This window comes from Scatophagus argus, chromosome 4, assembly GCF_020382885.2.
Source record: "Scatophagus argus isolate fScaArg1 chromosome 4, fScaArg1.pri, whole genome shotgun sequence".
NCBI classification, from domain to species: domain Eukaryota; kingdom Metazoa; phylum Chordata; class Actinopteri; family Scatophagidae; genus Scatophagus; species Scatophagus argus.
The window spans coordinates 204451-217500 of record NC_058496.1 but is presented as its reverse complement, the minus strand read 5'-3'; the positions used below and the strand labels follow the sequence as shown (position 1 = coordinate 217500).

Genomic DNA, 13050 nt, shown 5'->3' with positions numbered 1-13050 from the left:
ATGTCAGATCACACACACATGCAGTCATGTTTCCATCACTTTTGGGGACATTCCGTTCATTTCCTGGATGCTTAACCACCACATAACCATAATAATAAACATTACCTGCCTAACCCTAACATCAACCTAATCCTAACTCTTCACCCTAATTTTTAACAATTTACATGTGAAGACTTGAGTTTTGCCGGTAAGTAAGTAAGTAAGGCCGGTCCTCACAGTGTGATTGTGCGAACAGATTTTTGTCCCCACAACAACAGGAATCCACGTCCACACACACATACCCCCTCCACACACACACAGTGAACCACTCACCATGATCTCGTCCTGGTTGCCAAGGCAACAGAGGCAGAGAGAGGGATGGTGAGACATAGTGAGAGGAAAAGAGGAACATATGAATAAAGAGAGTCTCCATTCATCTTTCATTCGGTTCTTCCAGTTCCTTCTTCATATCTGCACTGACTCACCTGGTTTCCTGCTGCTTTCTTCTTGTTCATCTGACTGCTCTTTTGCTGAGCGCTGACAGGCAGGCAGACAGGCAGGCAGGCAGACAGGCAGGCAGACAGACAGTTGAGATCAGTTTTCACATCCAGTTTTATTTAAACTTGTCATTTTCAGATCAGGTGATTTATGAAGCAACTGACTTCCTGTGGTCAGCAGGTGGCTGAGGTTCACGCTGTGTGAACGGCCCCTTCGTGTAATGTGGGGTAGAGTTTTAGCGTGTTTTGTTTTGCCAGAATTTATTTCCTGTTTGTGTGTGTGCATGTTCAGATTTTCTTACTTTGCAAAGCCGATGAAGTCTTCATGGTTTGTGTTCACATAGGCCAACTCAATGTCAATCAGCAACATCACCTGTAGAGACAGACAGACATCAACATCCTCAGAGCCACACTGCTAACATGACAAATATTTGTTATTTTTTGACAACTACAGCTTGTTTATGAATGCATATACAGCATATCACTACTTACATAAGTAAGTCAGTCTGGGAAACACAATCATGACAATTATGTGACATGGATTCTGAGAGACAGACAGGTACTGTGGGTCAGACAGGCACACCTGGTCTTTGGTGCGACTCTCTCGGTCTCTGATGTGCTGAGTCACGATTCTCTCCATCTCCTCTCGGAGCATCGGGTACTGAGCCAACTGCAGACAGGAAGCAGTGAGGTCAGAGACACGTTGACATTAGACACAAATGGCTGAGCCACTGTTAAAATAACGACTAATGCAGCTTTTTATCTTCCTGTTGATTATAGTAACACTTGTCATTCAGGTCATGATTCAGCAAAATGACTGACATTGCTGACTCATACATGTAACTGTCAAACAGAATAAAGAATAAAGTATAAATAAAGAAAAAACTACAAACAGTACAGCTGCAGCATGTCAAAGCCATGTGTACTTGGTCATGTTGTGTTAAACTGTGTGTAGTAATAGTACTACCTTCTGCGTGCACTGTCTCACAGTGTTGACCAGCTCACTGATCACCATGTCCACACATTTCTGACACGGTTCTTTGATCTGAGCGATTAGACGCTTCACGATCGTCTCAAACGCCATGTCAGGTGTGAACAGACCTGTCCTGCAGAGAGCACAGGTGAGGCAGGTTACACTCAAGTACTCAGGTACTACACTCACACACGCACGCACACATACCTGTACACACTGTCAGTTTACACTCACCTGATTCCATGGATGTTCTTGATGGCATAGCTGATTTCTTTACGAAGAGTCTTTTCATCACTCTCCAACTGCACACAAACACACACACACACACACACACACACACACACAGTACACAGCACACAGGTTATCTCAGCTGTAAAATCAGTGGCTGAATTCCACTCCTGTTACAGTCTGTCCAAGGTGGGAAAGTTCCTCTGTTACTCTGCCTCTCCATTCTGAATGACAGGGGAGGTCGTATAAACGGTGTGAACGGGGACGGTGTGAACGGGGACGGTGTGGGGTCCGCGTTGTTCTGGCTCAGAGCTGAACCAACAGCAACAACACAAAACATGTCTTCTGCTGCTGAATGCTGCTGTGTCATCTAAAGTTACACATCTGGACCAGCAGCATTGCACCAAACATGTAGTACTGAAGGGAGGACTTTACTGCAGTAATACAGGATATGTGTGTGTGTGTGTGTGTGTGTGTGTGTTACCTTGACCAGCTCAAAGGGGAAGCGTTCATGAAAGATTCGGTTGATTTTTGCTCCTCCTGACAGCTCGTAGGTTTCCACCTGGTCTCCAGATCCTTCAATCCGCTTCTCAAAGTCCACCGCAAACTGCTGCACCATCCTGACACACACGCACACATTCATGTATTATATCTTGTGATCTCTTAGTCGTTGACCACTAAAGTGTTTTTAAGCTCAGCTTCTCGCTCACGTGTCAGTGACTTGTTGCCTGTCAGCTGGAGGAGGCAGAGATCAAACCACTGACCTTCTGATTGGTGGACCACCTGCTCAACCTCCTGAGCCACAGCCGACCACACTGTATTGTTTTCCCATCAATTTTTGTGGACACTTTCAGAGTCATGTGACTTTGGGGCAATTTTTGTCAAGTCATGTTCTGTCATATTGTGTGATGTCACAGTTCTTGTGTTACTGCGTCCAATCAGATCACATGCCTTATGTCAGCTGTTGCGACTGCGTGTATCAGGGTGTATTTTGAGTACTGACTGCAGCAGGGCTTTGGTCTTGCGTCCCGGGTCATCTGGCCTGAAGTTCTTGTACTCCTCCACCTCCTTCTCAATAGACAGCAGTTGGCTCTGAAGTTTGCTGCGTAACCCCGGCAACGTGTCCCGGATGTGGTTGGTCAGTTGCTTTGGGTAATGGAGAAATGCTTTGTTACTAAGGTTTTTCATTTTACACAAAATGTGGTTACAACAACTGGAATATTTGAAGAACAGATACAAATTCAGAGCTGCATACTGCAGTTAGAGTTGCTGTATAGTGATGAGATTTTCATTATAAATGGACACTCTGGAGCACCAGAGAGCAAACTGATGTCCATCGGAACTTCTCAGTCTCAGGAACAAAGACAACAAACACAATAAGAGAAGTAAAGATGAATCTGGTGTGTGTGCGTGTGTGTGCACCTGATTGAGGACTTTCTGCAGGTAAGCAGTGCCCATGCGGTCAGCCAGGTGTCGGTATGACGGGTGAGACAGGAAAAACTTCCTCTCAGCCTGCAGAGCTGCTGTGATGTCTTTCTTTCCATCGATGTCCTTCTGACTGCGGTTCACAACGCCGATGTAACCTGACACAGTTCACACTCTGTTAGCGTCTCTTTGTGGACACCCGCTGTGCTGACTGTTGGATGACTTAAAGACTCCAGCAGTTAAATCACAATTAAACAGAAGTTCTCATCTCTGCTCCACATTGATGCTGCTAGACCAAATTATTCATTGCCTCACCTCCTTGGGTCTTTGACAGATGCTTTGTATACTCCTGTTTAGAACAAGAAGTCTATCTCAAGTTTACAGTTTTTGTGTCATCATTGCAGGTTCTGGATCATTTTAGCCCAGAGATCAGGATCTGACTTATGACCTTGAGTGTTGTTGAATGAGTAACCTCTGTAGTGCAGAACAAGATCATCTTGCATTTCAGCCTTTGGTTGTTGTTATCTTGACATTATTTAAACTTAAAGTGTTTCGGGGACTTCCAGTTTCTTGGACAAGAGCTTAAGGAAAAACTTGCTAAACTCAGAGCAGAAGTTTGCAATCTGTCGGGCCTAGTGGAGGAAGTTGAGTCCTGGGCGGAAACAGTCGAGAGCTGGGCGGCTGAGGCGATCAAAGCTCTGGCCTCGTGTCTGAAACAGCAAAGAGCCCTACAACACAAGCTAAACGATCTCGAGTCAAGATCCAGGCGGAATAACATCCGTATCTTCAGCGTGGTAGAAGGAGAAGAGACAACTCGGGAGCAAAATTTATTGAGATTTATGATTCCGGACGGCATTGAGCTTAACATACACCGCCCTCACAGAATCGGACTGCAGAGACCTGCTTCAGGTAAATCCCCGAGAGCATTCATTATCAGCTTACAGGAATACATGATCAAAGACTGGTTTTTAAAGGAGGCATGGAAGATGTCCAAGACGAGACAAGAAACTTCAGGTGGATAACAAGACTCTCTCCTTTGATCACGACTACCCACTGTGAAGAAGTGCAAAGAGTACAGTGGGCCAAGGCTCTGAAAATGAAAGGAGTCCGCTTCCAAACACTGTTCGTAAACATGCGGCTCCACTGGGACACCGGTGCCTGATTCTATGGCAACGCTCTGGAGGCAAGAGAGGCAAGATGCAGAATCGCGGTGGAGGAGGCGGCAAGTGGGAGAGCGCGTCTGGGAGACAAGACAAGACAAGACAACTTTATTTGTATAGCCCATTTTTACAAGCAGTTTGTCTCAAAGGGCCTAACATAACATCAGCAACATCCTCTGCCCTTCGACCCTCACATCGACCTTTAACAGGAAAAAATGGAAGAAACCTCAGGGTGAGCAACAGAGCAGGGATCCCTCACCCAGGACGGGCAGACGTGCAGTGGATGTTGTACAAGAGTTGCTGGGATCATGGCAGAAGGTACCGGTACGTCGCAGAGCAGAGGCCAACGTCTCTCAGCAAGCGAGGACTAAACTGCACGACCACGCTGCCCAAGAGTGATTCCACGTCGAATGGAGGTAGATTGACGATTTAGAAAATAACACAGGTGTGATGGATCATAAAGTCTGAAGTAGACTGATGCTGGGTTTTGAATATTCTATCAATACTGTATCAATAGTGTATGGGAGAGACGATTTAATTTTCAATAGGTATGTTGGACTATTGGATGGTTAAGTTGGCGCCTTACGGCCCTACCATCCTTTTAGGCCCTCCAGTAGAGATAGGATCTACCCTTGACCTACCAATAGGGTCATGGTGAGTAGTTTTTCCTCTTGGTTTGGAGGTCTGTTCATGCTTGTGTTTTTCCTGTTTTGCGCTGTTGCTGTTCAGGCTTTTTGTGTGTGTTTGTTTTCTTTTGGGGGACATCAATATTGCAAAGCTGTACATATTTTTTCATGTTTGATCAACAATGTCATGTAATCTGAAGGTCTCTTCTTTGAATGTGAATGGCTTAGGCAATCCGGTCAAGAGGAGCAGGGTACTAGCAAAAATTAGGAAAGATGAGACCCAAGTGATACTTTTACAGGAGACACACATGTCAAAACAGGAACATAAGAAATTAAAAAAGCTTGTTTTTTCCAATCTGTTTTTCAGTGTGTGTAAAAATAAGAGAAGGAGAGGGGTGGTGGCAATGATATCAAATTCACTGCCTTTTGATCTGATAAAAGAAAAGGCGGACAACAACGGCAGATATGTAATAGTTAAAGGCAAGATAGATGGCATTTTGGTCACATTTGTGAATGTCTATGCTCCCCGTGAGAGTAACAGAGAGAGCCTTCTTCAAAAGACTGTTCGACTTGATTATATCCGAAAGTGAGGGGGTTCTTAAATGTTCAGGTGATTGGAACACGACAAACTATTATTTGGACACAACAAGCAAAAACAAACATAGATCCCAAAAATCGAGAGACCTCAAAATTCTGATAAAAGAGGCAGGCCTATCCGATGTCTGGAGGAGTAAACATGCCAGAGACAGGGAATTCACCCACTACTTGGCTACTCACAAAGTGTATTCTAGATTGGACTTTTTCCTGATGAACATCTCAGATATACACAGGGTTCACGAATGCACAATTGGAACAGCAGACGTCCCTGACCACAGCACTATCTACCTAAAGGTGTGCTTAAACAACAAGCCAAGACGTACTCTATGGAGGCTGAATACTGGAATCTTGAATAATGCACTCACAGTGCAGGAAATTAAAAGAAAAATAGTTGAATGCATAAATAATAATAATGATTCACAGGTTGACCCGACTATCGTATGGGACACGGTTAAGGCAGTGATGAGGGGAAAGTTAATTTCAAGAACGGCACATTTGAAAAAACTAAGGACATTGAAATATAATCAATTAGAGAACAAATTAAAAAAAAACTGGAAAAACAACAACCAGAAAGTGATAATAAAGATTTAATTGGGACTCAGATTAAAGAAGTAAGAAAACAAATAGAATTCTTGATCAATGAAAAAGTAAAAAAACAAAAAACAAATGAGATTTGCTAAACAAATGTTTTATGAATCAGGACCGAGGGCATCTCGTGTGTTGGCGAGGCATCTTAGAATGCAACAAAAAGGAAATTCCATTAATAAGATTATGGACATTTCAACAAAACCATTATCACATGACCCAGAAAACCGTGGGATCTTTAAGAACTACTATGAAACTCTATATTCACAACCTGAGACAGCTGATGAAGAAAAGGTGGAACGGTTCTTGATGTCAATGGACCTCCCTTCACTGGGATTAGACCAAAATCAATGTCTGTTTGCCCCTATTGCAAAAGATGAATTAGATAAAGCCATAGGCATTTGAAGACTAACAAAAGCCCTGGCAATGACGGCTATCCAAATGAATGGTACAAGACATCCAAAGGAGAACTTGCCCCGGTACTATTGGAATCATTTAACTGGACACTCGAAAAAGCTTTAGCTCAACCATCATGGAGAGAAGCTGTGATATCGGTCATTCCTAAAGAGGGGAGAAATAAGGAACACCACGAGTCGCATCGCCCAATATCAATTCTTAATGTAGATTATGAATTGTTTACCTCCATAATCACCAAAAGACTGGAACGCTACCTGCCTGACCTGATACATGAAGACCAGACAGGCTTCATAAAGGGACGGCAAACACAGGACAACATCAGATGAACCCTTCACATTATAGAACATGTTAATAGACACCACTTAAGTGCCGCCCTGATTAGCCTGGATGCTGAAAAAGTGATGGTCAGCTGGACCTTCCTGTATAAACTTCGGGAGAGAATGGGTTTCAATGACAAATGTATTAAGTGCATAAAGGCATTGTACACTGATCCATCAGCCAAAATCAAAATTAACGGACACTTGACAAATTCCTTCAAATTGTACAGAGGGACCCATCAATGTTGTTGTATTAGTTCTGCCCTATTTTGCGATTTTTATAGAGCCGCTTGCCCAAATGGTTAGACAAGATGAGCCGCTGACAGGGATCACAATAGCAGGGGATGAGCACAAGATAGGTTTATTTGCTGACGATGTAATAACCTTCCTCCAGGACCCAGGAACAACATTCACCAAATTGATTGAGATAATGAAAGAGTATGGTATGATGTCTGGCTACAAATTGAATATATCAAATACCCAGGTATTAACTTTTAATTATAGACCAAATAATGAAACCAGGAGAAAATACAACTTAAATTGGAATACTAAATCGATAAAATATCTAGGGGTAATAATACCTAAGAAATTCAATGCAATTGCCAAGTCTTAGAGAGTACTATTATGCCGCACAGCTACATTACATAGCGTATTGGTGTTCCCGGAGTTATCAAGCCAGATGGAAGAACACTGAGATGGGCCTGAGTTTGACTCCCCCACAATCATGGTTGGGTGGAAAGGAACATATTGATTTTAATAACATTATGAGAGGAACCTTTGAGTTGAGAAAGCCATTACAAGGAAATGGCTGAAGATGGAGCCACCTGCGCTGAGCCATTGGCTAGCAGTTGTAGAAGAAATAAGGTCGATGGAACAAATTACACACAGCTTATGAATTAAAACAGAACTGTATACTTTGACATCGTCAAAATGGCTTCTTTATGTACGACAGTAGTGTCCCCCCCATGTGTTTTTGTATAGCTGTATGTGCTTGTTTTTGTTGTGTATGTGGTTGAGTGAAAAATAAAGTGTTTCAGACATCTGACAGCCAATCAGAGAGCAGAATTCTCAATGTACCTCTGCGTAATGGCAGCAGTTTGTTCTCCAGAATGTCCCTGGCATCAGTTCCTTCATCCATCAGATCTAGTTTGGTGATCACACCGATGGTCCTCAGCCCTGAACACAGATATTCAAAATGGTTTATACAAACTCAGCAAATGCATTATGAGCACGGACAGACAACAAGACAGCAGTTTTCTATATGTTTTGCATCTTTTCGTGGTTGCTTTCAGTCTCTTTGTTGTCATTTGGTGTCTTCTTTGTGTGTTTGTGGTCATTTCATGTTTCTGTGGGTCCCCTGACACCTTGGCCCTGCGGTGTGCCTGTCCATCACTACAGGTGCAAAATGAAGGAGCTGCAGAAATGGCAGGTGAAGATGTCACACCTTGTGGATCGACCTCCTTGGCGATCTTCAGAGCATCAGAGTTGGCAAGGTCAGAGTTGGCGGGGGACACGGCCAACAGGAGGCAGTTTTCCTTGGTGACAAACTGCATGATCATGTCCCTGATCTGGTGCTCGATGTCAGCCGGCTGGTCACCCACAGGGACCTTCGTCATCCCGGGCAGATCCACCAGGGTCAGGTTCAGCACTGACAACACAGTGTAGGGAACAACTTTAAGAGTTTGTTTTCTGTCAGCTGTCTGGTGTTTTTGACGTGTATTACTGTGGTTGTGGGGCCAAAATCTATAGTTTACAGTCACATTGTGAAGACCAGCCTTACTTATGGGGACAAAATGCAAGTTCCCACAAAGTAAATCTTTAAATATTAGGGTGAGGAGTTGTTTTAAGGTTAGGCTGAGGTTAGGATTAGGTTAAGGTAAGTAATGTTTATTATTATGGTTATATGGTGGTTAAGCCTCCAGGTGAAGAAGTCTGTGTAAAGGAAAGGAAAGGAAAGGAAAGTGACATATCTTGTCATTGGAGGGAACTCACTCCAACGAAATTTGTTCTCTGCATTTAACCCACCCAAGTGACGTGCACACACACACAGCAAACCCGGGGCAGTGGGCGACCGCGTGCAGCGCCCGGGGAGCAGTGGGGGTTAGGTACCTTGCTCAAGGGTACCTCAGCCATGGACACCGGTACGGGGAATTGAACCAGCGATCCACCGGTTACGGGTCCGACACCCTAACCGCTGATCCATGACTCCCCAAAAGTGTGTGTGTATGTGTCTTACCGTTGGGTGAGTAGACTCGTAGGTTTATGGGGACCGGGCTGATTCCTTTGTTCTGCCCAGTGATTCGATCAGTTTCAGCTTCAATCTCCTGACGAACTTCCTCAAAGTCTGTAAACTTCTTCCCTTTACAGTGCAGGAACTCAGCATGCTCTGATCAATCAGCAATATGTCAGATGATCAGATCAATAATCTGTCAAATCACGAAGTTCACTCTGCAAACACAGCATTCTGGAAGTAAACGTGTTTACAGTATCACCTGTTGGACAGTTGATGAGCTGCAACACCAGGGGGCGCCGAGTGACGATACCAGAACCACGAGGGAGGAAGTCTCTGAGGAGGAGGAGGAGGAGAAGGACATGTTTTCATTGAGACTGTTTGAACTGAAAAGAGCAGCGTGTTAGTGTTAAGAAAGAAGCAAACAAGATGAACAGAAGATAAAAGTAACTGAAGTGTGTCCACAGAGACTCTTCAGTTCTACTTCAGGTTTTAACTGAGAAGAGGATCTGCTCACTGTGCAGACAGAAACCAACTGCTACACAGCACCAGGACACAAACTAACCCCAACAACCAAGCTAATGGTGGCTAATGTCCTCTGTGCAGTAACTGCCTCTCCAAGACTGGAGCTCCTCCAGGACCAGACCTTCTCCAGAACCTGAGCTCCTCCAGGTCCAGACCTTCTCCAGGACTGCGGTTCTTCTGGGACAGGAGCTTTTCCAGGACTGGAGCTCCTTCAGGACCTGACCTTCTCCAGGACCTGAGCTCCTCCAGGTCCAGACCTTCTTCAGGACTGGAGCTTTTCCAGGACTGGAGCTCCTCCAGGACCAGACCTTCTTCAGGACTGGAGCTTCTCCAAGATTTTACATTTAAGATTTTCTTTATTCAGACTGTGAACTTTTCCTGCACACTTCAAACTTATATTATATATAATATAATATTTTTCAGATTTTATTGTCATTTTTCATACTTTTGTACATGCAGCAACTGCTCTGATCCATTCAATTTGATATTTGTCGTTTTGCACTGAAACACTGAAGTGGATTCTTCCCGTGTGAAAACCATCGAAGTGATGAAGGCTGCAGTGAAATCGAAGCATCAGGCTGCATGAGGCTTCATTCAGTTTCATACGTGTGATGTGACTGCAGCTCGAGGAGGAACATCACGACATCCTCAGAGCTCGTGTGTGTGTGTGTGTGTGTGTGCGCACTGACTGCAGTGTCTGAAGCCCTGCAGTCAGCGCACACACACACACACATACACACACACACACACTACGCTGTTATTGTCATGTGACCAACAGTGTCCAATGAGAGACTGGGGAGGGGGGGGTGTCATCCTCCTCATCCTAGGGCTGATATGCATATATTTCACATTTAACAACTACTCTGCACTTTTGGCTGCAGGAAAATTTTTAAATCATTAAATTTACATGTTTACATGTTTTTGTTCAAAAGAGGTTGAGCAGTATTTCCAGTTTTACATCAGCCTACATGAAAAGACATTTGTCTGATTGTTTTCCAAGTTCGTGAACTCAACATCTGGCATATTATCATCTAATGAAGCAGCTGTTTATTTCCACATCCAGAAAGAAGGATGACATGAGTGAAGGCCAAGCGACAGGATGCCCCCTGGTGGCTGGCTGCAGTGCAGCTCATAAGCTCCTCCCCCCTCCATGTTAGCAGATGGGACATGAGCCAAACTAAAAACTCAAATTACACATCAGATAAATTTTTCCCAAAGATGGTTTCTGTCATTTAAGTATGTTCTTATCACACTGAAGCTTTCATTTCTCTGATGAGTTTGGTTTTAATTAGTTAATTGGTGCTACAAATGACAGCACCAGAACAAGATGCCAGCACTCGAACTAAGCTGTTTGTGTAATTATTCTCACTGCCAGAAGGGGGAGACAAAAGTTTCGCACGTTAAGTGTAAGTACAGCACATGATTACTCTCCCAGGAAGAATTTCAGTTGCATTTTTAAGTAGTCCAGCGGTTCAGTTCAGATGTTCAGCACACAAATGATTTTGCTTCCTTATGTGTCTGATCGACCAACATTGTGTGTGGAGCTCCCCAAGGTTTAGTCCTGACAGTGTGACGTGTTTCCATCAGGCCCACACAACACTGACACCGGCTGACGCCCACATTTACCTCCTCTGTCCACCAGGTGAAATAACAAAAACTGAAACAGAGCTCACTGGGACTTCCTGTCTCTAAAACCCAAACACCAAATCAGAAAAAGTCAAATCAGTTAAAAAGCGCGTTCTACCTCCATCAGCTGGTTTGGACCCAATAAACCAGCAACACTAGTTCTGCCCGAAGGTGGCGGTACAGGTTACACACGCCTTATGAACAGCATAGAGAAGTGGAGGCTGTGAACCACAAACAAAACCAGTTGTTTGCCAGCTGTTAACAAACCTCACTGGACAGAGCAGAGTTTTCTCACACAGTATGTGAAAATCTGACAGAGGAAACAACTGCTTTGTCTCCTCCTTCTTCTTCTTCTTCTTCTTTTGGAGCAGAATCAGCTCTTCTTTGCTACATCACAACGTATCTGTAAAATGCATTTGCATCTTCTGTTGAGCACATGAACTCTGTTTTCAGAAAGCCAAAATCCACCTGAAGGGAGAGTAGTTTTCACATTTTTTTTGCCATCACCTCTACATAATGCAATACTTCAAAATATGTCCGAAAATACAGTGATGGGACCACATCTGATGACTGTCATCAGCTGCTGTCAAGGTGTTATCTTGATTTATAAAACACTTCTTAAAGACACTAAGAGTCCACTAAAGTCGCACCTCCAGAAATCTTAAATATAGGACAAAACATTACGAGTAAAATGGTGAGAACCCTGCAGAAAGAGACTCTGGACAGCACAGACTGAGACAATACATCTGTGAGATTTCACATCCGTTCTCCAGCCTGTCAGTAAACGCATCCTGACGTCCTACTCTCTTTAGGACCACATCAGGTCCCTATAGCGGCCTGCAGTCAGCCGGGCAGCTCCCTCTTACAGGGATCCGGCTCGGTTCGGCCTGGACTCATAGACAGACAGACGGACAGATGGACTCACTTGCCCACGAAGTTCTCCAGTACGGAGCTCTTCCCGGCGCTCTGCCCGCCGACCACCGCGATCTGCGGCAGGTCCAGGTTCGAGTTCTGGCCGATGGCGGCGAAAGCGTCCTGGAGCCTGTTGACCAGCGGGATGAGCTCCTCCATCCCCCGGTTCCCCATGGCGGTGAGACAGACGGAGAAACAGACAGGAGCAGAAACGGAGGCAGCGAGAGACAGGTGGAGGCTGCTGGTGGAGGATCAGACGGACAGACAGACAGGCAGCAGTGAGACCTCTTGTCTCATGTCAGGACGCTGTCCTCAGCTGATGAATCCGATCGCTTGATCGTTAATCACCGATTAATCTCAATGATGAGGATGGTGATGCTGATCCTCCTGCTGTGACCTTCAGCTCCGCTCCCCTCCTCCTCTCTCCTCCGTTGCAGGGAGGTACCAGCCCTCTCACTCACTCACACACACGTCCGGTACGGACCTTCGCAATAAAAGACCGGGACTGACATGGCGTCATCACGCCACGACAGTGACCAATATTTAACTGTAAATAATAAAAAATCGACATAAGCATTTTACACATATTTGACTCAGAGTAACTTTCGATTTTTCTGTCGTTTTGCGTTTTCAAATGTATTTATTGCTATGTCATAAAAATGACTTCCGGTGTGTTGGTGTTTCCCTGCAGCTGCAGTTTATCATCAGAAAGGCAGGGGGCGCTGCAGGAGGCGCAGCTTCACATCCAGACACATCATCAGCCATTTATTGATTAGTGACAGACAAACTGAATCGACCACAGCCCTTCAGTTTAGGTCACATGGAATTCACTGTAAGTTTTGTTTTAATTCGATGTAGTAGTAATACTGCAAAGATAAATATATGTGCAGTATTCAATAAATATAAAGACAGTATTATTCAGACTGATTATTAAAGTAAAAAGTGTTCTGAGT

General features: G+C 44.4%; 1 protein-coding gene across 11 annotated transcripts in view; it reads right to left on the bottom strand.

Moving 5' to 3' along the window:
• The window catches only part of LOC124057845 (dynamin-1-like), a 22176-nt gene extending 9241 nt beyond the window's left edge, over positions 1 to 12935 (bottom strand). For 8 of the 11 annotated variants that reach the window (XR_006843170.1, XR_006843169.1, XM_046386426.1 and 5 more), the window contains exons 1-14: positions 12111 to 12935; positions 9297 to 9370; positions 9041 to 9190; positions 8249 to 8452; positions 7882 to 7980; positions 3100 to 3260; positions 2681 to 2823; positions 2162 to 2297; positions 1684 to 1751; positions 1444 to 1582; positions 1060 to 1146; positions 779 to 849; positions 465 to 516; positions 313 to 324 (exon numbers count right to left, since the gene is read on the bottom strand). Coding sequence is in view for 9 of the 11 variants with exons in the window: in XM_046386426.1 (XP_046242382.1) it covers positions 313 to 324; positions 465 to 516; positions 779 to 849; positions 1060 to 1146; positions 1444 to 1582; positions 1684 to 1751; positions 2162 to 2297; positions 2681 to 2823; positions 3100 to 3260; positions 7882 to 7980; positions 8249 to 8452; positions 9041 to 9190; positions 9297 to 9370; positions 12111 to 12271 (1557 nt within the window). In the remaining 2 variants the exon portion in view is untranslated. The remainder of the gene's footprint in view (positions 1 to 312; positions 325 to 464; positions 517 to 778; positions 850 to 1059; positions 1147 to 1443; positions 1583 to 1683; positions 1752 to 2161; positions 2298 to 2680; positions 2824 to 3099; positions 3261 to 7881; positions 7981 to 8248; positions 8453 to 9040; positions 9191 to 9296; positions 9371 to 12110) is intronic. The other 3 variants (XM_046386427.1, XM_046386425.1, XM_046386422.1) reach the window with 2 other exon arrangements.
• Positions 12936 to 13050: the final 115 nt, after the last annotated feature.